Genomic DNA, 27,065 nt, shown 5'->3' on the forward strand with positions numbered 1-27,065 from the left:
CTTGTTGTTTCACAGTGACTAGATTTTTTTTGCAAAAACAATCTGAAGATTTTTCAACCTGTGCAAAGAAAATGTGAAAGATAAGTATGCCTGTTGGGCAAAATAAAATACTAAACTTGCACATTACAGTCAAATGTTTAATAGTTAATCAAGAGTGTTGATTATAGGTCTTGACGAGACAGCAAAACATGACAAAATAAGCAAACGTAGACTACACTTTAATTGGGAAATACAAAAAAGTTTCATAAATATTTAGGGCAATGTCCAACTGTCAATATATATGCATCCCACTTCAAAATAAAACGTTTTTAAGAAACAATTGTTTTTTGTTGACTCTGGATTAATAAAGTTGCTATTGTTTTTCTATAGATATTAGATTCTATTCCCAGGCCACACGTTTTGCCTGTTTGATTACCATGAACTAATTTCACACTCATTCCATGAGTGAAACTACGTCCTTGTTGAAAGTAACTTTATCTGTTTTTCTACGTGCTGCGAGAACTATGAAGAATATCGTGTTGCAGTGGGCTGGATCTTTAGTATGCTAATTGTATTATAACAACTCGAAATTTAATGAAAGCAAAGGACTCCCTTGTCACTCCTTAATCCCAACACCGGAAGTCTATTGGGCTGAATTCGTCCAGATGAGACGTGATCCGCGGGACTATTGCGTGTCGCTGCTGTCAATCCAGTACGGGGCGGTGGATCTGAGCCTACCGGACCGCGCACGTCCGACCCCAGAGGAGAAGTTGATCGGCGGAGCCTTTTATCCTCTCCAGTTTGCTTTGGATTGCTCTTACCTTACCCGAGAATTAAAGGCATTGCTCTGTTTTCAAAGACACCTGTGGAATAATGCAGGACACTAAAAAATTCATCGAGAACCTCTCTGGAGCAGGGAAGTCCATTGGCGTCCTGACAAGTGGTGGAGATGCTCAAGGTATTGCCTATTTTTATTTTAACAAACCGATTAGGATGGCGCTTGTTTACTAGTGCTCGCAGGGGCAGATTGACTTGTTTACAGCTTTAATCGGGACACATCTAAACGGAGCCGGTGCAACAGATATAAGAGAAAGGCGAAGCAGTTCCGGGGTTTAAACTGACGCTCAAATGACTTCATCACCACTTTTATAGCGATTCCGAAAGAAAACGGATTATTAGGAACACGTTTTGATATTTTAGAGATGAACCAAAAATTATAGATAATGTAATTAAAATAATTAAAGTTGCGCCTCTGAGAGTCTCGCACTCTGCGTCATGACAACGCGTAAACTGGGTGCGCTCGAGCGGCTTTCAACGCAACTGGTATTAAATATTTATGCAATTACCTGACGGTGCATTTACGGCATGTCATACATTTATTTTAGTCTAGTCATTTAGGGAACTATGCTAATTGAATGAAAATTAGTGAATGAAAACGATTCAAATTCCTCCAGATCGAACTATCTGTTGCGTTATCTGTTTATGTCCCTTACTTGGTTTTCTGTGCATCTTTGTCACGATGAATCATCAATTTGGATCAAGGTGAGGAATGCGTTCGCGTGTCTACGTGATGACAGGCAAGTAGAGCGAGACTCCCGTGATGCCGTGATCACGTGGAAAAACCGACGGCATCCCAAGCGTGAGTATGCGCGGGTTAAAAGCCGGTTAATAGTTTCCGTTCGTTGGCTGAATGCTCTTTTTAAAAGCGCATCTCCTGTCGGTCAGTTATTCTTTTGAACTCGAGAGAGCGCGAAGAGACGCATTGCGTTGTAATACAATGTCTGACTTCCTTCCTACATCTCAGTCAAAATAGACAAGTGTATTTTACTAAGCTGTTTGTTTACTCTTGAATGCACATGCGCTCGTGTCAGTGTTGCCGAATTGGGCTACTTTAAAAAGAGTTTCCATCTTTTACCTTTTTTTTTTGGTCCCGGCTTGGATCATGGCACTATGTTTCCTAGCAACGGTTTCCAGGCAGCAGCACCCATTTTATTTATTATTTTTTTGGCTAGTAGAAGTTATGAATGGACGGTGACTTAAACATTTAGTAGCCAAATTGGCTGATGAGTAAAATAAATAAATACAATAATAATAATAATAATAATAATAATATATATATATATATATATATATATATATATATATATATATATATATATATATATATATATATATATATATATATATTAAAACGTTTTTGCAAAGACGTTTCAGGTTTATACAAATGTGATGTAAATGTAAAATCTTAAATGCATAAAAATTATTATATTTTTAGGAAACCCTAAAATAAATATTGTGGGGGAAAAATAATTACATTGTAAATTACAGTATTTTTTTTATAATTGGTTGAGTTTAATAATTACAGTAGTTATGTAAATACTAATTTAAATATGCGGATGTGCCATTAATCATTGAAATGTTTACTTAAATTCTCAGGGGTACTTCAAGGAGCCTATACAATTTAGTTCAGATGTTAAAGTTAAAAAACCCCTGGTGTAATCTATTAACATAAAAACTTTATGAGAATTCGCTATGATAATTCACTCAGCGATGACTCACCAGAACGCCTCTGATTGGACATTGCATTCATAATCCCAACAGAATCGTGTGTGATTGGTTATAAAGAAGTGCTGTACGAATGCGTCATCCAGCGACCGCAGATTTGAATTTAGCAGCTGATGATCTGCCGCACTGAACGTTCTAATCACGCCGGTGTGATTCTATCAAATATAAAAAATTTCAGCTATTTTTTATCATTTGGAAGCTGCATTTAAAATCCACTTGGCTCAGAAATCTGAGAAAAATCACTTTGAATGGGCATGACACCTCTGGTTATTCTGGACATAACCTCAGGGGAACAGATTCTTGATTGAGCTCGTCAGGTCATGGCAATAACGAACATACTGATCAGATCCCACTTTCATATTTAACTTCTCAAATGTACAGTATGTGCTTATAGATGATATTTACACTGTTTGATGCCTTAAAATTTAAGAATCACCAGTCTTTCTCTCCCTTTCTGTATTTTGTCATGAAGGTATGAATGCTGCTGTGAGGGCAGTGGTCAGAATGGGAATCTACGTGGGAGCAAAAGTTTTTTTCATCCATGAAGTGATTTTTCATATTTTTAATTCCCAGGTCTACATCTTTAGAAACCCATAATAATAAAATAATGCATTTTATTTACAAGAATCTTCCACAGCATCCAATGACACCTTAAAAGCACTATAAAATAAAGAAAAAAATAACAATTTTAATTTAATTTTCTGAAATTTATTCAGTACATTGAAATCTGACAAGCAGCATTGTTTTTGTGGATCTCAAGGGCCATGCTTGAAAGCCTGCGACAGATAAAAGGTTTCCATTCTGTGTTTGCCTTGGTAAAAAGGAAAATGAATTCAGTTGTTTATAATGATGTTATAATCAATGGTTCGCTTTAAGGGCTACCAGGGCATGGTGGATGGAGGTGACAACATCAAAGAGGCATCATGGGAAAGTGTTTCCAGTATGTTACAAGTGGTAAGCAGTTTGCTATATTAAAGTCTCTTAAGCTTAAATAACACACAAAAATGAGCAAACATCGAGAAAACATATTGCAGGGTTGTTGATTCTCAGTAGAGGTAATAATTCTCCTATAGTTCTGAAGGAAAAACATTAGACAAAACAAAACATTTAACTAGAGGTTCTGACAAAAAGTTAACTGCTTCAGACTAATTAAATTATGAATTGATTTAACATAATCAATAATAAAAAATCTGCTGAATGAATAATTCAAAGACTCACTCACTAACGCATCTGTTAGTGAATTAATCTGTTTTTGAACAAATCGTTTGCATGAATGATTCAATGAAAATTTTTTAACAGTCAATTGTCGCCACCTACTGGGTTTTAGGTACAAGTATTACTTAAAGAGATAATTCACCCCAAAATGAAAATTTGCTGTTAATTTTCTCACCCTCAGGCTATCCAAGATCTAGGTGACATTCTTTCTTCAGTAGAACAGTACAGAAAGATTTTTAGCTGAAACTGTGGTCCTTGGTGATTAATAAAATGCAAGTCAGCAGCTACCTGTTTTTGAGACAGCACATCAGAGAACACACAAAAAGAATACCCATGGTTCCTGACAATATATTGAGGTCTTATGAAGCGAAACGATCAGTCTGTGCAAGGATCTAAAAATTATTTACTACATTATTACCTGTAATAAAATTCTCAGTAAACAGGAAAATATGTCCCCCCCGCAAACTGATTCTTTCAGTCAGTTTGTTTCAATGACCAGGTTCAGTTCACTTGTTAATGTAATCACGTAATAAGCAATTACATTATTAGCGCACTCAATAATTATGTGAAATGTGTGTATGTTAAAGCATCAAATTACAAAAAAAGATATTTATATATTTTATTTCTACTTTCATATTTTGACCAAAATAAAAAACTATTAATTATTACATATGAACTGTATTTTCTTTCTACTGTGTGTGTGCAGGGTGGCACTGTGATAGGCAGCGCCCGCTGTAAGGATTTTCGTACCCATGAGGGCCGCTTGCGTGCTGCTCTGAACTTGGTGCAGCGTGGCATCACTAACTTGTGTGTGATTGGCGGAGATGGCAGTTTGACCGGGGCTAATCTCTTCAGGGAGGAGTGGAGTGGACTCTTGGATGAGCTTGTCCAATCAGGTATTAGAGTGGGAGGGGCTTATACATGGGACGAGAAATTGTAATTTGTAACTGTACTGAATAGCATAATATTTTGCCATTTTTCTACCAGGTCAAATCAGTGAAGAGGCTGCACAGACTCATTCTGCGTTGCATATCGTTGGAATGGTGGGCTCTATTGACAATGATTTCTGCGGGACAGATATGACCATTGGCACTGACTCAGCACTGCACAGGATCATAGAGGTAGTGGACGCTATAATGACCACGGCACAAAGGTACTGTATATACCAAAAATGACAATATACAGAAAATTCTAGTAATTAGATATTTAAATCAGCATATTTTGGTGGGCATAAGATACATTTTCAATCATGATTATTCCAACATTTTGACTAGTAATGTAAATGCAATTTGAATATCAAATCTAAAGTTTGTCATTAAAGATGACAAAAAATTTTTTTTTTTATTATTATTCATTATTGTGTGTTTTTAGCCATCAAAGGACCTTTGTGCTGGAGGTCATGGGAAGACACTGTGGGTAAGACCCTCGACTAGAAACACTCAAAGAGAAACATGCATGTACTAAAAATCAGCATTAAACCATGTGTGTATGTGTGTGTAGGTATCTAGCATTAGTCAGTGCCCTTGCATGTGGAGCTGACTGGGTGCTGATTCCAGAAATGCCTCCCAAGGATGGCTGGGAGAAACAGATGTGTCATAAACTATCAGAGGTAACACTCACACTCACACACACACATAAACATGCACACAGAAGCCTACAGCTGTTCTCAAACCAACTCAAATATAGAGGTCATAACCTAATTACATTATTCAGATAGGTGACATTACTCTAGTGGTTTTTAAAACCAGTAAACAGCTATTTACAGTTGCAGTGTAGCATGAACTAACATCACATCAGTGTTTTACTATTTTCTTTATATTGTGCATGGAGTCTTGCAACAGAGGAAGCCGAGGAAGTAATTAGCATATATTGGTTTTATTCAAAGCGACTTACAAATGAGGAGCTTCACATACAATTTGTCATCAGTTCCAGCAATATTTGTGGGATTTAAAGTGTAAGCTAGATTCACACACAAGTTAAAGCTGAAATGTAGAGAAAAAGAGAACTATATGAGAAAATTAAATGAGAGAATTGTATGAGAGGGAATTTTATATCTACACAAACTCTTTGTGCACTGATTTACATTCTCTTTTAGTAGCAAAAAACAAACATTTTATTAAATTATCTCAATGAATTTAATAACAAATAAACAAATGTTGTTAAGATTTGATTGGATTTTTAGTTTAATTTATAACTTAAGTTTGATGCTGTCACTAATCGATTTCTTTATTGTTCTTGTGGCAGAAAAATGCTCCTCTTTTCAACTGAATTATATAATCTGGTATTTAGAAATAGTTTAATAGCTTACAGCTTCATTGCAGTTAACTAGCTTGTAGTGTAGTAAACTTTTTTATTTTTTAAAGAATAGCTTGACAATACTACTCAAAATTAAAAATAGCTTGTGGTTTGGCTAGCTTCAGTCTCCCAAGCTGCCATGCACATGCATATGAACACAATCACACAACACACTCGTGCATACATGCCAGTGCACACACACACACACCTTGTTTCAGTCCTCCAGTGTTTGTCCAGCAGAGCCGTTTGCGAGGTTCTCGTCTTAATATAATCATAGTGGCTGAGGGAGCCACAGACAGACACGGAAACCCCATCAGCTCTAATGCAGTGAAGGACGTGAGTATCTTCTCCCTGTTCTCACCAGTGTGTATGTGTGAATGGATGTGTGTGTGCATGCTTTTTTCCCCTTGTAGAATCGTGCTGATAAGAAACGGCTTAATATCATCATAGTCGCTGAAGGTGCAATAGACCAAAACAACAAGCCCATAACCACAGAACTTATAAAGGACGTGAGTAATGTACAGCTACAGCCTATACAGCACTTTTCTCTTACACTTAACAAATAAAAACGTGTTTTGGATTTGAGTTTTGGTAGAGATTGTATTTTTGTGTAAATGTGTGAGTTTCCATATTGTACTTTCCCTTCGTTTACTGGACTGGTTGTAGCAGTTGTGACCAGGGGCCCGTTCTTCGTACATCCCTTATTTCATCCGAGATCAAATGACACATCCAAGATGATATCATTGTGCTAATCATGATCCGGCTAATTGGGTTATTCGAACACACCTGTTGTGTATGATTAGTATCGCTGGATTGAGTTATCTGAGATAATTGTGCGTTCATGTGTTGGCTTAAAGGGGATATGTTTCGATACTCGAAACCATGATCAGCAGTGCAGCGATTGGCTGGTGGCAAGACGGCAATGTAACGACGTCATATCATTTAAAATGACACCCGACGAAAAACTTGACAAATTTCTGGACTTTTATAAGGAAACAGCCAAGCAAACAAAACGACATGTTATAACAGATACATGAAACAGATAATAGATACATGCTTTTATTTTATTCAATTTTTTTTCATGATTCCCAATTATTTAGATTCACAATTTATAATAGTTGTGCAGTCTTTACCTTTTTATTTCAATGTAGAAATTATCTATTCATTTCATTTTATGTTTGGACAGATTTCTTACGTGTCAGCATTAATGAAAGTTTCTTAAGGGTCAATATCACGTCATCTGCATCTCCTGCGCTCCATCAAGCCACTCTTATAAAAGCAGTCATCACTCAAAATAATGCACGACTCTATTATCTGTATAGCATGTGTGTAAGACTCTAATACAGAAAGAACAGGCCCCAGGCCCCGGCATGTATTATTATTATTATTTTTATTTTTTTTTAAGTTTCTCTTACAGCTGTTAGGTCTGTGGTTATGTTAGCTGAACTTGCCTTTAATATCCCCCTTAGAAATACAGCTTTCTTATGCATGTGTGTTTTTAATTTGGGGTTGGGCTTCTATGTTCAGTCCAAAATTAATAATAGATCCATCTACACTACCTTTTTTCTTTTTATTCTCATTTGTATTTCATAAATCAATACTTTTATTTAGCAAGGATGCTTTAAATTGATAAAAAATGATGGTAAAGACATTTATATTGTTACAAAAAAGAAAAATATTTCACAATATAACTGTTTTTACTGTATTTTTAATTAAATAAATTCAGAATAAGTGACTTAAAAAAAATTACATAATCGTTCCGACCCCAAACTTTTGTACAGTAGTGTATATCTGCAATTCATCTTTTAATTTCACGATCTTGCTGGATCTGTTTGAGAAACATCTGTATTTGATTTGAAGTGGTGGTTTTGTGTTGACTCTCTATTGCAGCTGGTGGTGCGCTGTTTGGGGTTTGACACGCGGGTCACCATTCTGGGTCACGTCCAGAGAGGAGGAACACCCTCTGCCTTTGACCGGATTTTGGTATGGTCCTGACTGAATAAATAACAACTTTAATTGATTGAATTGAATTGAAAAAAAAACCCTTAGACATGGTGTACTCATTCTCTTCCCTTTTCCTCCGTAGGCGAGTCGTATGGGTGTAGAAGCCGTGCTGGCCCTGTTAGAAGCCTCTCCTGGTACTCCAGCATGTGTGGTGTCTCTGTGTGGGAACCAGGCGGTCAGACTCCCTCTGATGGAGTGCGTTCAGATGGTGAGAAAGGAACTCAGCTAATGGTAGTCTTTTGGGTTTTAATGTTTATAGTGAAGCTCAGCTCTTAGTCTTGGAGCCTGGCCTAGTGGTTAGTTCACATGAGTTCTTGTTTCCTGTCATCTTTACACAGCTGAATCAGTAAGAGAAGTAAATAAAAAAGTTATTTCAGAGAATTGTCCTTATGACGTAAAACATATAACACATATTAGCAATTGGAACAATTTCATAAATCTAGCCCATGCAAATATTTTTGTTTATTTATGTCCGATACATGTTTGGGTATATGTGTCATGTACATGTTTATCCATCCCAAAACTGGTCAACATGTTTATATCAAGTAAATATAAAAGATATGTGTGTATCTATAATATGATGGACTGGCCCCCTCAAAGTCTGGACCCCATTGAGCAAATTTGGGGCGATTTGGAAAATAAATTGGACAGATGTATCGTACATTCAAAAGAAAGTTGCAGAAGGCATGGGATAACATTAGTGTTGACGCTCTCAGGAAAAATATTGTTTGTCATCTTGCAGACACAAGAGGTTCAGAAGGCCATGGATGAAAAGCGATTTGAAGAAGCTGTAAAACTGCGCGGGAGGTAAACCACAAAAATCATCATTTTACAGAGTAGATGTCAGTGTCAAAAGTAAAACAGTTCTTCTTAGTTTTTGTGCCTTTAACACAACAGAAAATGTCTGAATGACTTTTTTGAACCATTTTCTTTGTCAATTTTAGAAGTTTCGAAAACAACCTGAACACTTACAAGCTCCTGTCCCATCGCAAAATGAATGCTGAACTTCCACGTGTAAGTGATAATGACTTTCATCTTATTATTATTAATAATATTGTAAATAATATATCTCCTCTGACTCAGCCTATTTCTGTGACACTGACAGCTCAATATGTTTATTTCTTTTATTTTGCTGGGATGGATCACAGGAAGGACGTATATGTACATGGAATATAACAATATAATAGAGTAGAATAGAATAGAAGAACTGAATGCTTTTTCATCTGATAGATACCGTCTCGGTTACGTACGTAACCCTCGTTCCCTGATGGAGGGAACGGAGACGTTATGTCGACCGACAAATGGGGTCTCACTTGGGAGGCCAATCATCTCTGATTTTAAGAGAAAACGCCAATGAAATTGGCAAGTGGATTAACACACCTGAGCCACTCCCCGTGCCAGCGGGTATAAATAGGGCGACAGGTGCATCCACTCATTAGGTTTTACGCTGAGGAGCCGAGAACGTGTCCCGGCAACAGCGAATGGTTCAAGGTTGTGGCATGGGGACATAACGTCTCCGTTCCCTCCATCAGGGAACGAGGGTTACGTACGTAACCGAGACGTTCCCTATCTGTCGGTCACTACGAGTTATGTCGACCGACAAATGGGGTCCTATGGAAAACGCCATAACCTGAACCTCGTCACAACCCTGAGGCGCTGCAATTGTTGACAAGCCTTGGCGTGCTACAAAAGCTACGCTTAAGGTCGTAACCTTCCCAAAGCCCCAGCGCAAATTCACTGACCTTGGTACCGAAGGGGCCAAAGGGTGAGTACATCGCTGCTGGAGAAGGCCATGCTGCTGTTCCGCCCACATAAAGTAAATGGAAGGGATTTCAACCTTCAGTGAAAGATTGCTTCAAATCTTCCCTATTTGTTCTTTCAGCTGGCAAGACAATGGGGAAGCGAGCCTTTAGGAAAGGTCGCTACGGAGACCACATCCTACCCGTAGGGAGGTGACATGTGGATATACCGATATGGACTGACCCAGGGGGCAGTACTACATATGGAAAGGGTCTCTGAGGCAGGTCCTACCTAGGAGTAGGGATGGAACGGCTGCCAGAAGAGACTGACAGAGCGATCTGTCAAGGGAAGACACGGGTTTGCCAAGAGGGAAACCTTACCGTGGAAGAATACACATATGGGATTACCCGTAGGGAACCCAGCCATATGGACACCTAGCCCAGTACAGGGGCTGACCGGCTCCGGGCATGCTAACGCCAGTACTGGGCCTGGCGACAGACTGCTCCGCCAAGTCTGACGCCGAGGGTGCTGGAGGATGCTCGACCAGGGTACGCCAACCGGGGAACTCTACTGGGAGAAGAAGGCGCTCACATCCCCGTGTTAGGGGGAATGGCGCAGCAAGCGAGACACCCAGCCAGCCCTTCCCGCCAATTACCTGTTACCCAACACACGGGAGGAAACTGGCTCTACACGGAGGTTGTAAAACCTCGCAAAGGTGTTAGTTGTCGCCCAGCCCGCAGCTCGACAAATGTCTGCCAGAGAGGCGCCATGCGCCAACGCATAGGAGGAGGCCACACTCCGTGTGGAGTGGGCCCTCACCCCCAGGGGGCACGGCTCGCCTTGGGAATGGTAAGCCAAGGCGATGGCGTCCACTATCCAGTGGGCCAACCTCTGCTTAGAGACAGCCTTCCCCTTCTGCTGACCTCCAAAGCAGACCAGGAGCTGCTCAGAGCTTCTGAAGCTCTGGGTGCGGTCCACGTATATGCGAAGCGCTCTTACGGGACACAGCAACGACAAGGCTGGATCTGCCTCCTCCAGGGGCAGCGCTTGCAGGTTCACCACCTGGTCTCGGAAGGGAGTGGTGGGAACCTTGGGCACGTATCCAGGCCGGGGTCTCAGGACAACGTGAGAGTAGGCCGGCCCGAACACAAGGCACTCTTCACTTACCGAAAATGCTTGGAGGTCCCCGACCCTCTTGATGGAAGTGAGCGCGATCAGGAGCGCTGTCTTGAGAGACAGGAACTTCAGCTCAACCGAATCCAGCGGCTCAAAGGGACCCCTCTGAAGTCCCGCCAGGGCAATAGAGAGGTCCCAGGAGGGAATCAGGGGTGTCCTAGGAGGATGTAACCTTCTGGCACCCCTCAGGAACCTAACGATCAGGTCATGCCTCCCCAGGGACCGGCAGTCCACTGCATCATGATGTGCTGCAATGGCAGCCACATACACCTTCAGGGTGGAGGGTGACAGCCCACGCTCCAGCCTACCTTGCAGGAAAGAAAGCACGACTCTGACCGGGCATCTCCGGGGGTCTTCCCGGTGAGAAGAACACCAATTCGTGAACAGACTCCACTTCAGAGCATAGGCCTGCCTCGTAGAAGGGGCTCTAGCCTGAGTGATAGTGTCTACCACCGCTGGGGGCAGATCACTTAGGTCTGCCGCGTCCCGTCTAGAAGCCACACATGGAGGTTCCAGAGATCTGGGCGCGGGTGCCAAATGGTGCCAGGCCCCTGAGAGAGAAGGTCTCTCCTCAGGGGGATGCGCCAGGGAGGGGCTGTCACGAGGAGCATGAGTTCCGAAAACCAGGTCCGGGTGGGCCAGTAAGGCGCAACCAACAGGACCTGTTCCTCGTCCTCCCTGACCTTGCACAGTGTCTGTGCGAGCAGGCTCACTGGGGGAACGCATACTTGCGTAAAGCCAGAGGCCAGCTGTGTGCCAGTGCATCTGTGCCCAGGGGGGCCTGGGACAGGGAATAGTACAGCTGGCAGTGGGAGGACTCGTGGGAAGCAAACAGGTCTACCTGGGCTTCCCCGAATCGACTCCAGATCAGCTGGACCGTCTGGGGATGGAGTCGCCATTCCCCGGGGAAAGTGAGCTGTCGTGAGAGCACGCTGGCTGCACGATTGAGCTCCCCCGGGATGTGGACAGCACGCAGCGACTTGAGCCACGTCTGACTCCAGAGGAGGAGATGACGGGCGAGTTGAGACATGCGACGTGATCGTAAACCGCCCTGTCGGTTGATGTACGAAACAGCCGCAGTGTTGTCCGAGCGGACCAACACGTGCTTGTCCAGCACTAGCGGACGAAACCGTCGCAAAGCTAGATGCACTGCCAGCAACTCCAGGCAGTTGATGTGCCACAGCAGTCGAGGTCCTGTCCAGGACCCTGAAGCTGCCTGCCCGTTGCATGTCGCGCCCCAGCCCGAGTTGGAGGCACCTGTTGTGACAACAACGTGCCGGGACACTTGTTCTAAGGGCACGCCGGCCCGTAGAAAAGCAAGGTCCGACCAAGGACTGAATAGGCGGCGACACATCAGTGTGATGGTGACACGATGTGTACCGCGGCGCCATGCCCATCTCGGGACTCGGGAGTGTAACTAGTGCTGAAGTGGTCTCATATGAAGCAACCCGAGCGGCGTGACTGCGGCTGCGGATGCCATATGCCCCAGGAGCCTCTGAAAGTGTTTCAGCGGTACCACTGTCCTGCCTCTGAAGGAACTCAGGCAGTTCAGCACTGAGTGGGCACGCTCGCTGGTGAGACGTGCCATCATACTCACCGAGTCTAACTCCATACCGAGATAAGAGATTCTCTGCACAGGGGAGAGCTTGCTCTTCTCCCGGTTGACCTGAAGCCCCAACTGACTGAGGTGCCGAAGCACGAAGTCCCTGTGATCGCACAACTCTTCTCGGGACCGGGCCATAATGAGCCAGTCGTAGAGATAGTTGAGAATCCTGATGCCCACTTCCCAAAGTGGGGCAAGGGCGCCCTCCGCGACCTTCATGAAGACACGGGGGGACAGGGAGAGCCCGAAGGGGAGGACCTTGTACTGCCATGCCTGACCCTCGGAAGCAAAGCGCAGGAACGGTCTGTGACGAGGGAGGATAGAGACATGAAAGTACGCGTCTTTCAGGTCGATCGCTGCAAACCAGTCCTGGGGCTGGACGCATTTGATAACGTGTTTCTGCGTCAACATCCTGAACGGGAGCTTGTGTAGGGCCCGATTCAAGACTCGCAGAACCAGGATAGGTCGAAGGCCACCGCTTTTCTTGGGCACGATGAAGTAAGGGCAGTAAAGCCCCGTCCTCATCTCGGCTGGAGGGACCGGCTCGATTGCATCCTTCGCCAGGAGGACAGCAATCTCCTCGCGCAAGACAGGGGCGTCCTGGACTGCCACCGAAGTCTCGAGCATGCCATTGAACTTGGGGGGGGTCGCCGGGCGAACTGAATCGCATAGCCGAGTCGAACCGTCCGGATGAGCCAGCGTGACGGGTTGGGCAGCGCAAGCCACGCTCCCAGATACCGTACAAGTGGCACCAAAGGGACAGTCGACATACCCGCAGTGGTGCAGCGATGGGGAGTCGTGCCGGAAGGCCCAGAAGGCACTGCATCCTGGGTCATCGCAACCACACTCCCCGTGTTCCCGGAGGAACTGGCCAGAGACGCGTGGAGAGGCGTTGCGTCTCCGAACCGCGACCTCTTGGCCGCTGGCGAAGGGGGCGTCGTGGGTGAGAATGAGGAAGCTGTGCGTCGCTCATTGTCAGCCCACAAGCCTTGCAACTCGGAGGAAGGAGAAATTGCTCTTCCAATGAAAATGTGGGTGCCACTGGCCGTTCGACCAGCGGCGGAACAGAACCAGAAGATTCTCCACCCGGCCCTCCTCCGGGGGAGGGAGTGGCGCTCTCTCCGCCATCTCCTGAAGAGCAGTTCTCCGCATCTCCGAGTTGCCCGTGTCAGGGCCGCTTAGTCGACTTCCTCGAGGACTTTGCAGCCGGGAGTGACACGGGGGGCGCCGCTCTCCTGCGCGGGGCTCGACGCGCCGGCCTCGAAGAACTCTCAGCACGGGGCGGAGCTGGTGTGGAGGACGCAGGGGGGCGCCCTCGGCGACGAGCAGGCTGAGGCACTGCCTGCGACGGAATGGTGGCAACCAGAGGATCACGTCGTGGCAAGATGTGCTGTATGGCCTCAGTCTGCTGTTGTTCTGTCAGGAACTACTGGGCACAGCCCCTGACAGCGTCGCCACACAGGACAGCCTGGGACATGGGAGCATCGAGAAAATGCACTTTGTCAATGTCTCTCATACAGACCAGGCTGAACCTGAAACGGCACTACTGGACCACCAGAGTGGACATCGCTTACCCGAGGGACTGCGTTGTGACTTCCGTCACCCAGAAGGGGGAGGTCAGTCGCCATGCACAGCTCCTGCATCAACCTCGGGTTGGACCTACCCTCGTGCATTTGTTAAAGCCTTGGCTTGTTGGGTTTGCAGGATAGCCATGGCATGCAAAGCAGAGACAGCTTGGCCCGCAGCACTGTAAGCCTTGGTAGCGAGCGCGGCCGACAGCTTACAGGCCTTGGGTGAGGGGCGCGGACTATCCCTCCCAGTGGCGGCGTTTTGCGGACACAAGTGCACCGCAATCGCACTCTCCTGCTGGGGAATGTCAACACACCCCTAGCTGCCTCGCCATCGAGGGTAGTGAGGACGGAGGAACGAAATGAGCTGCTTCCGGCCGTAAAAGGGGCCATCCACGACTACATCACTTCCCCATGCACATCCGGGAAGAAAGGAACCAGAGTAAAACGCGGTTGTGAGTCGCGCTCCACACCGAGAACCAATCAAAAAGCCATGAGCACACAGGGCTGGCGGTGCATTCACCTCCATCCTGATGCTCACAGCTGCCCGGGCAAGCACGGCTGTCGACTCTGGGTCCAATTCGGCAGTGGCGACAACACCCTAGGGGGGCAGCCCCACCGAATCTTCATCCACAGAGGTCGATAACCCATCCCCCGATGCTGCAATCGACATCTGATCTCCGGCGGCAAACTGAATGACCCGCTGGGACTGCCATTAGACAGCCCAGCAAAATCACCCAGCAGCTGCACAGGACAAACACTGCGGAAGGGGTAAGAGGTCCGTGGGGCGTGGCCCGGCGGAGAAGCTCTCACGGTCACCTTCAAATCTCCCAGAGCACTAACCGGCGGTCCTCTGCTCGAGACAGAGAAACCAGAACGGGTAGTGACAGAGGGGTCTGCTCCCTTCCCTTTAAGAAAGGGGAGACGCGATCACAGCGTTGCCATGGTCACACACGCAGTGCGTGCATGAACCATCCACGAACGCGCCTTCAGCGTGCCGAATGCCCAGACACGGAAGAGAGCGAACGTGGCCGTTGTCAGAGAACAGGAAACGACCGCATCCAGAAGGACGCGGACGAAACGGCGTCTTGAAAAAGACGCGAATCGTCCGCGATTTGCTCTTTTAGGAAATCTGCTCTCTTAGTTGAAGCGCCCAGGGGAATCGCTGAAAGGGACACCGCTGTTTGCGCCGTACCGCCAACCAGAACAGCTTCCCGACACAGCAGATGAATGGCTTTGTGGAGTATAACGGCTTTCATACAACCACTCGGCTCCGAAGCAAAAATCTAATGAGTGGATGCACCTGTCGCCCTATTTATACCCGCTGGCACGGGGAGTGGCTCAGGTGTGTTAATCCACTTGCCAATTTCATTGGCGTTTTCTCTTAAAATCAGAGATGATTGGCCTCCCAAGTGAGACCCCATTTGTCGGTCGACATAACTCGTAGTGACCGACAGATAGGGAACTGAAGTTCCTTTTACTATTTATTGCTTAGTGAGCATTTGATTGATTTGTTCAAAGTAAAAAATATACTATATATAACAAATAATAATATATTGTTTTACTTCAGTGAAAGGTTAGATTGTGATTTTTCGAATGAAGATCAAAGGGATAAACAATGTAGATTTAGTTTCATAGCATTATTTCCTGATATTTACCTTTGTGAGTGTAGGAAGAAAGACTGAATCATCTTTGTACACAGTCATGATGTTTTCTGCAGTAATTTACTCAGTCACTCAAATGCAGCTTAATCCAGGATTTTGTGCTGTGTTTCTGTTGTGTAGCAGATTATACTCCAAATCGTTCTGGTCTATTAACCATTCGAGGTCATGTGACCCACTCTGAGACACAGGCCTGACTTCATGAATGAGAGGACTCAAGGGATTGATTGTGTGTTCAGATGTGTTTATGTTGTGTGATAATGCGCTCTTCTCTTCTCTAGAGCTCATTTAACGTGGCTGTGTTGAATGTTGGCGCTCCTGCAGCTGGTATGAATGCAGCCGTGCGTTCGGCCGTCAGGGTCGGGATCACCGAAGGCCACACTGTGTTTGCTGTTAGTGATGGATTTGAAGGCTTCTCTAAGGGACAGGTAATGCAACACAAACTGGGCATTTTTATGTTGATGATGTTTCGTCATTTATATTTGGCACTTTTCAAATACTTTTTTATTTAGATACTAATAGAAAATAATAGTTTTTTTTTAATCTTTTTTTTCCCAGACACAGACTTTCAATTTTAAAACAGAAATGTCCATTATATAATTTTATCTTTTTTAAGTATGATATTCCAAAATGAAGAGTGAATTATATAAAATTTATATGAAATATTGCATTGTTGTGGCATTATCTCCATCACAACAAAACAACATTACCTCTAATAAAAGTTTTTGTAAAATCAAGGTAATATCAGCATAATCAAAACTTTTGGTAAAGATCACTTGAGAACAGAATAGATAATTTTTTTAGATTTTAGATTATTATAATCACTGTCATTTGTTGTGCAAAATTTCCAAGCAAGTTCTAATTTAATTTTGTCAAATTACGCAGAAAGTTAGCCAAATTAGCCCTAGCAAGATTAAGTAATCTGATGTTTTATTCTAAAATTGTGTAAAATATTTAACTGTCAAATGCAATATATGATTTAAGATGTGGTGGAAATGCCATTCAATTTTTACAAATAATTTTGCAAAGAATCTGGTAGCATCAGCCAGTCTGTGAAACACTACAAGTCTGCACATGGATGTGTGTATGTAAATCAATCCCTTCCCAAATGAGATAAAGAGTTATGATTACAGTAAGCCCATTATTCCATCCCACAATCCCCTGCTGCATTGTGCTCAGTGCCATAATTAACCTAGTGTAGCATTACATATCTGTTCGATACTACTTTATTCTTTCAGAGAAAATGCTGCTAATGACGATAATGCATGGTTGCCATTTAAATGCATGTTTGAGGCATTTTATTGCTAATTTGGACAATTATACAATATTATTTTGTCACCAATTATTTGTGTCAGCAGCCATTTTGTAAAGTTTCTCTGTTGCTTTGTGTAACAGATAAAGAAAGACAGGAGTTAAAGCAAATGTCCATCCCATTCTTTCTCTCTCTCTCAGATAAAAGAATTCAAGTGGGGTGATGTTGGGGGCTGGACAGGCCAGGGCGGGTCCCTGCTAGGGACAAAAAGGTAAGATTATATTTCTAAGGGCCTATTGTCAATAAAAAAAAACACTGGTATGCATGTATAGGATTTGTTTCTGGTATCCTGAAATATCATTTTCAGAACTCTCCCAGCAAAACACATTGATAAAATTGCAGAACAGATGAGGATTCACAACATCAACGCTTTACTGGTTATTGGAGGTTTTGAGGTATGTAATGTAATGTTTACTGCATCTACATAAAATATGCTTTAAAGTCAAACATTTTTGTAAATACCTTGTTGCATATCAATCAGTAAATAAGATTTTGATTCTATGACATTGAAGTTTCTAATAAAAAAATATGTCGAGTCCTCCTTTTCCCAGCATTTTTTGTTAGGATGACATAATGTTTGTTTAAAAAAATATTTTTATTTCATTTTTTTTATCATATCTGTTATATAAAGTAGTTATTTACAGGTGAAAAACAACAAATTTCTATTTTTTTTATTCCCACATGAGACAAAATATCACATTGTTTTAGATTATATGTTTATTTATTTAAAAATAAATAATTTAAAGTAAAATCTAACAGTAGATAAAAACTTCACAACATACACTACTATTAAAAAATTGGAGTCAGTAAGATTTTTTTATGAAGAAATTTATTATTTTATTTGACAAGAGTACTTTAAGTTGATCAAAAGTGACAGTAAAGATAATGTTTCAAGGATTTCAAAATAAATGTGTGTCAAAAATGTTTAGCCTTTTTTTTTTAAACATTATATTTGAACATCCCAAGACACATTTCTGACTAACCAATGCTGACTTTGAGTCCACAATCAGCAGAGAGAATGATTTCTGAAGGATCATGTGACGCTGAAGACTGGAGTAATGATGCTGGACATTCAATTTTGTTTCACATTACACATTTCACATCACATTTTTTTTTTACTGTATATATCAAATAAATGCATCCTTGGTGACCATAAAAGACTAAATTTATAAAAATGTAAAAAAATCTTAGAGACTCCAAACTTTTAAACTGTAGTGTAAAACATCTTAAAGTACAATTCAAGTTTATTTGTATAGCGCTTTTTACCATACAAATCATTACAAAGCAACTTTACAGAAAATTAAGTTTCTACAATATTTAAAGTCTTAAGGTGCCAGAATACACACAGCAAGTAAAAATTCGGAATTAATACTTACAGTATCTTCCTACCTACAGTATCACAGTGGGCATGGCTCTCTTCCTCTCCCCTTTCTTAACATTACCCATAATTCTGGCCAGTGACCCATAAGTCCTTGCTGTGACCGCAGGCATATTTGGGGCTGTTGGAGCTGCAAGCAGCTCGTTCTAAACACGCAGAGCTTTGTGTTCCAATGGTGATGGTCCCAGCCACTGTGTCCAACAATATCCCCGGCTCAGACCTGAGTATCGGGGCAGACACAGCCCTCAACGCCATCACGGATGTAAGACAGCACACACTCGTGTCAGAGAGTGTGTGTGTGTGTGTAGGGGGTGGTGGGCATGTGTATCTGTTCTGTCAGTGAGATACACTGAAAGGTCAGGGCTGATGATTGCCAACCTCCCAGACAGGAAACACACAGGTCAGACTAAAAATACTTGAATGTTGAACAACACTTTCTGGGTTGCAAGAGAAAACCTCATGGAAATTTGGTTTTTAGATACAATGCAAAGCATAGAAAGTGTGGTGGAGTGGTAGATTTCTGTTTGCTAGGGTGAGGTAGAGCTGCATTTGGAGGGTGAGACAGAGCTGTTTAACGGGTAAACAGGTAAACTTGAGCTTGGTCGTATTAAGCATGTTTACATGTACATAGACTATACATTTACAATAATTTATCTGTCTGACTATGCAAACACACTCTTAAAATTAAAGCTTCTTTTATTGGCATCTAAAATTCATGGAACCTTTCCATGGCACTAAAGGTTATTTATAATGGAAAAAGTTGTTTAGATTTTTAAAATGTTCTTCACAGTAAGAAAAAATTCTTCTTTTAAAAACAGTTCAATGATAGATTTTTTTTCTTTAGGGAACCCAAAATGGGTCTTCAGTAACATGGTTGCGAAAAGCCCACTTCGAAACCAACAAAGCCAACGAATATGTTGTTAGGGTTTCATTTTTAGGCTGGTCTGTCTGTACTTGTCAGTGTCAAAATGATTGAAATGGGCAATCAATTCAAAGAAGGCAGCAAAACACTTCAGTTGTAACAATGAAAGAGTGTGTTTTGTTAGTAGCTAAACATTTCATATTTGACAACTGTTTTAAACTCAGTAACAAAAAGCACAAATAGCAAAAAAAAAAAAAAAAAAACAGTAATATCCAGTGATGCAAAATACTTGACTTTTTCTTCAGATTTCATTATTTGTATTAAAAAAACAAACAAACAAACAAAGTTGAGAAAAGAAACACTAATAAAGCCATATTGGCATAGTGTATGTGTGCATATTTTAAAATAAAAATATAATTTGCAAATAATTCTGATTGATTGCAATGAATTCTAATTATTTTACTGTTTTTCCTATACTTTTTCTTAATTCCCTTTAAATTCTTTAAATTAATAAAAATGATTATTTAAATAAAAAGATCATGACTTATTTGGTTTGGCCCACCCCAATGCTCAAGACATGGTTATGGCTTATATTAATACTGGAATAGTTAAATACATTTTGTGCATCTCTTCTGTCTTTCAGATCATGCACACAATATTGAGGCCAATTGTAAAAACCAATAAACATGCATATATGCATTTATTAAAATAAAATTAAATAAAAAATATGTCAGGATGAGATATCCGTGTGTGATGGTGAGGTTGGGGATCACTGCAGCCTGACTGAATCAGTGTGTCTGGAGACGAACGCATGTGGTCACACAGCACAACCTGTCGCCCAGTCTCACACTTAACTCTGGAACTGTGTTTTGTGTGTGTTTATATTGCAGGCCTGGTCCAACACAATGTGTTTATCATCACTACAGCACAATCACCCTGAGATCCAAATTATAATAACAATAATAATTATTACATTGCATTTTAAGTTTGATTATAATGCATGCGATGTGAAAACATTATCATTTATTATTAAACTATTGTAACATGAATTTATTATTAATCTTTATATATATATATATATATATGTATGTATATATGTGTGTATGTGTGTGTGTATTAATTAAAGAGCATTGGGAAGCGAGTTTGACAGTAAATAACATCACTAACAACTAAAACCATTTGATCGCTAAAGTAACATATTAATGTTGTTGTGGAACAACCTTTCATTTTTTGGGTTTCACCAGTAATAAATAATTACATGCTTTAGTCCTTAATGCTCAATAAAATTTTAATGTCTATGTACAGCATTTGTGTCAAACTGATGATTGCTTGCATTAATATCTCAGTTGGAATCCATGCAATGTATTCTGTCCATAGACATTAAGTTGTTAATAACAAATCAAATCAAATGGAAGTGCAACTAACTGCATGCTGTTTTGGGCCAGGCCTGATGTCTTGTGTGTTTCTGTCGGCATGTGTGTGTTTTGTTGTGCTGTTTAGGGTCTGGTTGTGCAGGTGTGTTCAGTCGGTCACACTTTTTGAGGCTTTCTGCTATCTAAATAACTTCCCTCCATCACCATTTAGCTAATGCCATGCCCACGTCACGAGTTGGAGCTCCCTCTGTTGGTCAAATATATGTTGGTCTTGATCAGACAGGAAACACATTTAACCCTCAGAAAGGACAGCATATTCCGTCCTAATTAGTGTACACTAGTAAGTGAGCAGTCATCCTAATGCATGTGCACTGCTGCAGGCCTTTGAGAGTTTGCTGCAGCTGGTGGATGCCCGCAGCAGGTATGAGGAGTTCTGCGTGCCCATGTGCATGCTGCCCGCAACCATCAGTAATAATGTGTCCGGCACTGACCTCAGCATTGGCGCTGACACCTCCCTCAATGCCATAGTGGAGGTAAGACGCACCACCCTCAGCCAGAAGGACAGATGTTACGATAGTGATCAGCAGAGTGGAAATGGAAAGAGAATTTGACAGGCTGTATCTTTAAAGGTGCATAGTCATTTTTGGTTAAAGAAATTAATTTAATTTTGGTTAAACAAAAAATGAAAATGTACTGAAAATGTATTTACCTTCAGGATATCTAAGATATAGATGAGTTTGTTTGTTCATCAGAACAGATTTGGAGAAATTTAGCATTACATCACTTGCTCACCAATGGATCCTCTGCAGTGAATGGGTGCCACCAGAATGAGTCCAAACAGCTGATAAAAGCATCACAGTAATGCACAAGTAATCCACATGTCCAACAATTAATGTCTTGCGAATTATTGAAATGTTTTTATCAACTGTTTGGACTCAAATTTTGATGGCACCTATTCACTGCAGAGGATCCACTGGTGAGAAAATAATTATATGCAAAATCTCTCCAAATCTGTTCTGATGAACAAATACACTCTTGAAATGGCCTGAGGGTGAGTACATTTTAGGAAATGTTCAGTTTTGGGTGAACTATTCCTTAGAGACAATATTCTTGTATTTTATCAGGACACCTACTGTTTTGGATTGACACAAAAATCACACACAGAAAAAAACATACATGCTCATCAGTACCATAACTTCTCCATTTCAAAGACATTTTTGACATGCATAATTTATTCAGAGATGAAGTGAACAATGGTAGGTGGTTTACTGTGATAAAGTGAAGTATTCGGCTGGTCATGTGAATGGCTTTTAGGTACAGTTAAATGAGAAATATCACTTTAAATGCATTTTTTTAAATAATTTTTTTATATAATATATATATATATATTTATTTATTTATTTATTTATTTATTATTTTTTACAATTGAATCAACTTAGTGGACCTTTACATTTTTACAATCATACCTGGTTATGAGGAATGCATACAGAATATTTTTCCAGGTTTCTTTTATATATTTTTTTTTCTGTCCTCACATAAATATCTGCCCATGAAATATTAAGCTTTAGATGCAAGTTACATTATCTGAGGTTAAGTAACATAGAAAACCATTTTTGTCGACTACAGGAAAAATATCTATGCTGATCTGAAGCGTTTGTATATTTCCATAAATTGCATGGCAAACATTTATTATCCCAAAAAAGGAACTGCGGCTAAACATTTATGAGTTGAAACCACATGCATGTTCTCTGTTGTTGTGAACTATATAGTGCCTTGTGCTTGCATGTGATGGCTTGCACACAGGTCCAAAATTAACACTCAACTAATGCCAACTGTGAGTTAAAAGTGCAACATTATACAATGTGTGAGCTGAGTTAATAATAGTTTGAGTAATTCCTGAACTCACTCTATAACCTTTGTGACAAAAATCTGCTAAAACATAAAATCCACAGTTGAAATGTTACATAACGTATATTAAATGATGCTTTTTGTATTTACCCAGCATTGGCCAGTTAATTTTGGACCATGCTTTATGCTTGTGTTATACTTCAGTAGTATTCTGTATGTCTGAATGTTTACGTTTATGTGTCAGAACTGCACTGGCTTGAGTGTGATAATAACAGATATGTTTCATTATTTAACTATAAAAATGTGTGTGTCAGACATGTGATCGTATAAAGCAGTCGGCCAGCGGAACCAAGCGTCGTGTGTTCATCATTGAGACGATGGGCGGTTACTGTGGTTACCTGGCAACAGTGGGTGGGCTGGCGTCTGGAGCGGATGCAGCCTACATCTATGAAGAGCCATTTGACATCCGAGACCTGCAGGTGAGAGACACTCTACTTTACTAATATATATATATATATATATATATATATATATATATATATATATATATATATATATATATATATATATATATATACACACACAAAATAATATAACTTAAACTAATGTTTGCAAATTTATTACCCATTATTTGCATTGAACATTTGCATTGTACACATAGGTGTTATGTTTGAAATATAAAATAGCAGTTTTTGCTCACCAAGGCTGCATTTATTTGAATTAAAAATATAGTAAAAATGATTATATTATTACCATTTAAAATAAAATTTTGTCTATTTAAATATATTTTAAAATGTAATTTATTTCTGTGGTGCAAAGCTGAATTTTCCGATTCATTACTCCAGTATTGAGTGTCACATGATTTTTAACAAATCATTCTTGCTGATTTGCTGCTCAAGAAACATTTCTTATTTTTTACCAATGTTGAAGTCAAGTCAAGCTGCTTCATATTTTTGTGGAAACCATGATACATATTTTTCTGGATTCTTTGATCAATAGAGAGTTCAAAATTACAGCATTTATTTGAAATAGAAATCTGTTATAACAAAGTCTTTACTGTCACTTTTGATAAATTTGCTGAATAAGTATTTATTTGCATTTATTTACTTATTTATTTAGAAAAATCCTACATGTGTGTCTAGTTAATATTCCATTATGAACATACAGTAGCCAAAGCTAAATCAATTCTGATTCTTAATAGTTCAGGGTCAAAGGTCAAGTCTGTCCCTTTCTGCCAGACACAGGCATTACAGTGTACCCTTCTTCACGTCCTCTGTCTGCTCTGTCCCACACGCAGGCAGGAATATTTAGCAGAGTGTACTATTTAAGGAAAGAGAGAGAGAACATCAGCATCATACCGAGTTTTTATGAGTGCTCTATTTTTCAGTCCAACGTCGAACATTTAACTGAGAAGATGAAGACCAGCATCCAGAGAGGTTTAGTGCTCAGGTATGATCTAGCTCTCTTACATACAGCATTAATACACGGGATTCATGTATCATGTAGATGTTGAAGTATGATGGTCTGTGTGCCTGTATTTTACAGGAATGAGAACTCCAGTGAGAACTACACCACTGACTTCATCTACCAGCTGTACAGTGAAGAGGGCAAAGGAGTCTTTGACTGCAGGAAGAATGTCTTGGGACACATGCAGCAGGTACAAACACACACACATTTGCATACACACAGACATTTGAATACATGGGATCAGAATATTGTTTTTCTGCTGTGTAGGGTGGGGCTCCTTCCCCATTTGACAGGAACTTTGGCACCAAGATCGCAGCTAAAGCTATGCAGTGGATCTCCAAGAAGCTCAAAGAGTTTTACCGAGAAGGTAAAGAGAAATCACCCTTGCAGAGATGCAGTCTAAGATTGTGTGAAGTCAGAACTGACTTCTGCTGCACTGCTGCAGGAAATTAAATTATGATCATCTTTTCACATTTCTGCACCACATACATTTATATAATTCTGTAACTAAGAATTATATAAATACTATATACATATAAATTAAATATATATATATATATATATATATATATATATATATATATATATATATATATATATATATATTAGTAGTAGTAAGAGGATTGTCATTTTCATGAGCAAAAAATGTTTGTGCATCTGTGTTAATCTGTTAATAATAATAATAATAATAATAATAATACATTTTACTGTATTTTTGTTATATGTATGTTTAAAAAAGATTTTTTTACATGGTGTGTGTATAATACAATTAATAATAATTTAATAATAAATTAAATACATTAATATTTGTATTTTTTGTAAATATATTTTATTAAAAATTTATACATTAAGAAATATAATCTATTAAGAATTATTTATTAAAGGTGCACTAAGCGATTTTTGCCAAATTATGTTGATATTTGAAAGCACCAGGACCAAGCACTTATTTTGAAATCTCCACCCCACTTGTACGTATACAACCATGGCAACGACAACTGCGGTAACAAAAGAAGATGACAAAAATTGAGCACTCTCTTCTATCTATCTGTACAAGACACGCTCCCTTACTGCTCATTGGCTCTAAGTGTTTTTTTTGGGGCTCGTTCCGTGGTCAAAAGTGTTTTTCAAAAATCACTTAGTGCACCTTTAATATGAGAAATGTTTGGTCTTCACTGTCACACAGTGTTGTTTTGTTTTGCTCTTTGTATTTTGCTTTCCTTTGTTGGCTCAGGTGAAGGTAAGTAATTTGAATATCAAAATGATATTGTTTGAGTTCACTTGATGCTCAGTGTTATTATGCTTATATCTTTGGTCACTTTGAGCTGCTTGTAGACTTTGTGCAGTACCATATTTTTGTGCGTTTTGTAGGCCGTGTGTTTGCGAACACAGAGGATTCTGCGTGTTTGTTGGGGATGCGGCGCAGGGCCCTGGTCTTCCAGCCTGTCATACAGCTGAAGGACGAGACAGACTTTGTGTAAGACTTCACAAAACTGATTCTATTATCTTATTAAAATGATGTCGTAATATTTGTTTCCGAGGCTACTCTTAAAGAATTATATTTTGAAACATTTTACTTTTTTGGTAACACTATACTTAAAAAGCCTTTATGTATAACACGTTTTTCAAGTATTTATAATGTACAAAGTAATGCATAATATCTTATCTTTATATATAGAATTGTAACCCAAGTTCAAATGTATTATAATTTTAATGCGTTATACTTAGTTTCTACAGGCGTAACATTGAATAGATTAGTATAATAATATAATTGTGGTTATAATTATTCTAAATATCATGCAATGCATTATAAGGTGTATTACACTGCATTCAAATTACTCTTATAATACATTATCAGTAACAGTTTTAAGTGTTACCACTTTTCCTCAGTAATCTATTAGTATTGTAATTTTAGTTGTATTGTACAATAAAATAATATTACTTTCTTAAATACTAATAAAGTATATATTTTTTATTTTATAGTGAAATATATCAACTATAATATTACATTGCTTAATGTTTTGTGTATTATTATTATTATTATTATTGTCAAATTGATGCACAAATCACTAAATTGTCTAAATTCTGTAGCCCTAAAAACAAGATAATCAAAAGCATTTTTTAAATCAAAATCTTTTTTTTTTATGTATTATAAAAGTGTAAGTTTGTAGTTACTTTAATTATAATTAATGGTCTGGGTGGACTTGAGGAGTTGTGTCGATGTATTAATTATACATTCCTTTTAACTCAATAGAGCAATACAAACATTTAAAAATTAGAAATTCCTTAAACCCGACATTGTTCATGTTTTACTTCCAGTCACAGGATCCCGAAGGAACAGTGGTGGCTCCGCCTGCGTCCGCTCATGAAGATTCTGGCCAAGTACAAAACCAGCTACGACGTGTCCGATTCAGGCCAGCTTGAACACATCGTCCGTCTGAGAGCTAAAGACAACTCTGCCATTTAAAACCAGCAGGCAGCCACATGTGAAACCAAGTTGTCTTGCAAGTAAAAATTAATTTATTATAGGTAAAGACCCGTGATTTCATAGTCTTGACCTGAACACACACTCATATACAGTATATGTAAAGCAGTTCACATTAAACTGTAATCATAGACGTACAGCCACGAGATCCTAAAATATAGACTCTGTGTGTTGTGATTGACAATCCATACGCTCATGCGATTAGATGATCATCCCTTTTAAATGGGGCCAAGTGGTATATTTTGTGAATATGCAAGATTTCCATATTTATATTTATTCTAATAGAGCTTATTTTCATTGAATATGGAGCTATCTGTATGAATGCTTCACTGGCCTAAAGTGATGTTGTTTCATAACTGCACCTTGTTTTAGTTGATTGGAGTCTGAAGGAGTCTTCCAAGCTGCTGTTCTGTGTTGTTTGGTAGTGCAGGCACTTGTACTAAAGCAGACTTTGTGTTTGTGTGTTAGTTATGATGTATGTGTGTATACACTAACAATGCTGCATAAACTCCCTTTAGAATGTAACTGGTGTGGTTT

General features: G+C 40.2%; 1 protein-coding gene across 7 annotated transcripts; it reads left to right on the plus strand.

The window, feature by feature from the left end:
• The first annotated feature begins 698 nt into the window (after positions 1–698).
• LOC113045291 (ATP-dependent 6-phosphofructokinase, platelet type-like) lies at positions 699–27,044 on the plus strand. Of its 7 annotated transcripts, XM_026205560.1 has the most exons (24): positions 699–937; positions 3,017–3,090; positions 3,421–3,498; positions 4,466–4,655; positions 4,747–4,912; positions 5,131–5,175; positions 5,260–5,368; positions 6,468–6,563; positions 7,945–8,037; positions 8,141–8,266; positions 8,801–8,865; positions 9,003–9,072; positions 16,088–16,234; positions 17,259–17,329; positions 17,426–17,513; positions 18,606–18,758; positions 21,112–21,264; positions 22,894–23,058; positions 23,967–24,028; positions 24,125–24,236; positions 24,314–24,413; positions 25,278–25,283; positions 25,415–25,520; positions 26,363–27,044. In XM_026205560.1, the coding sequence occupies exons 1-24, from the start codon at positions 853–855 to the stop codon at positions 26,508–26,510; spliced, it is 2,508 nt and encodes an 835-aa protein (XP_026061345.1). In that variant the 5' UTR covers positions 699–852; the 3' UTR covers positions 26,511–27,044. The 7 variants fall into 7 exon arrangements, with proteins under 7 accessions (XP_026061345.1, XP_026061352.1, XP_026061346.1 ...); XM_026205561.1 differs by lacking the exon at positions 25,278–25,283 and having other exon boundaries at positions 701–937; positions 26,363–27,042; XM_026205563.1 differs by lacking the exon at positions 18,606–18,758 and having other exon boundaries at positions 701–937; positions 26,363–27,042.
• The last annotated feature ends 21 nt before the right edge of the window (positions 27,045–27,065 follow it).

The sequence above is a fragment of the Carassius auratus genome, chromosome 27 (genome assembly GCF_003368295.1).
Source record: "Carassius auratus strain Wakin chromosome 27, ASM336829v1, whole genome shotgun sequence".
Lineage (NCBI taxonomy): Eukaryota > Metazoa > Chordata > Actinopteri > Cypriniformes > Cyprinidae > Carassius > Carassius auratus.

Excerpts from the sequence above, each read along its gene's own strand:
- LOC113045291 (XM_026205560.1), top strand. The coding sequence starts at position 853 with ATGCAGGACACTAAAAAATTCATCGAGAACCTCTCTGGAGCAGGGAAG. Across the intron at positions 4,656-4,746 it reads GGATGAGCTTGTCCAATCAG|GTCAAATCAGTGAAGAGGCT; the intron begins GTATTAGAGTGG and ends TTTTTCTACCAG. Across the intron at positions 16,235-17,258 it reads AAGGCTTCTCTAAGGGACAG|ATAAAAGAATTCAAGTGGGG; the intron begins GTAATGCAACAC and ends TCTCTCTCTCAG.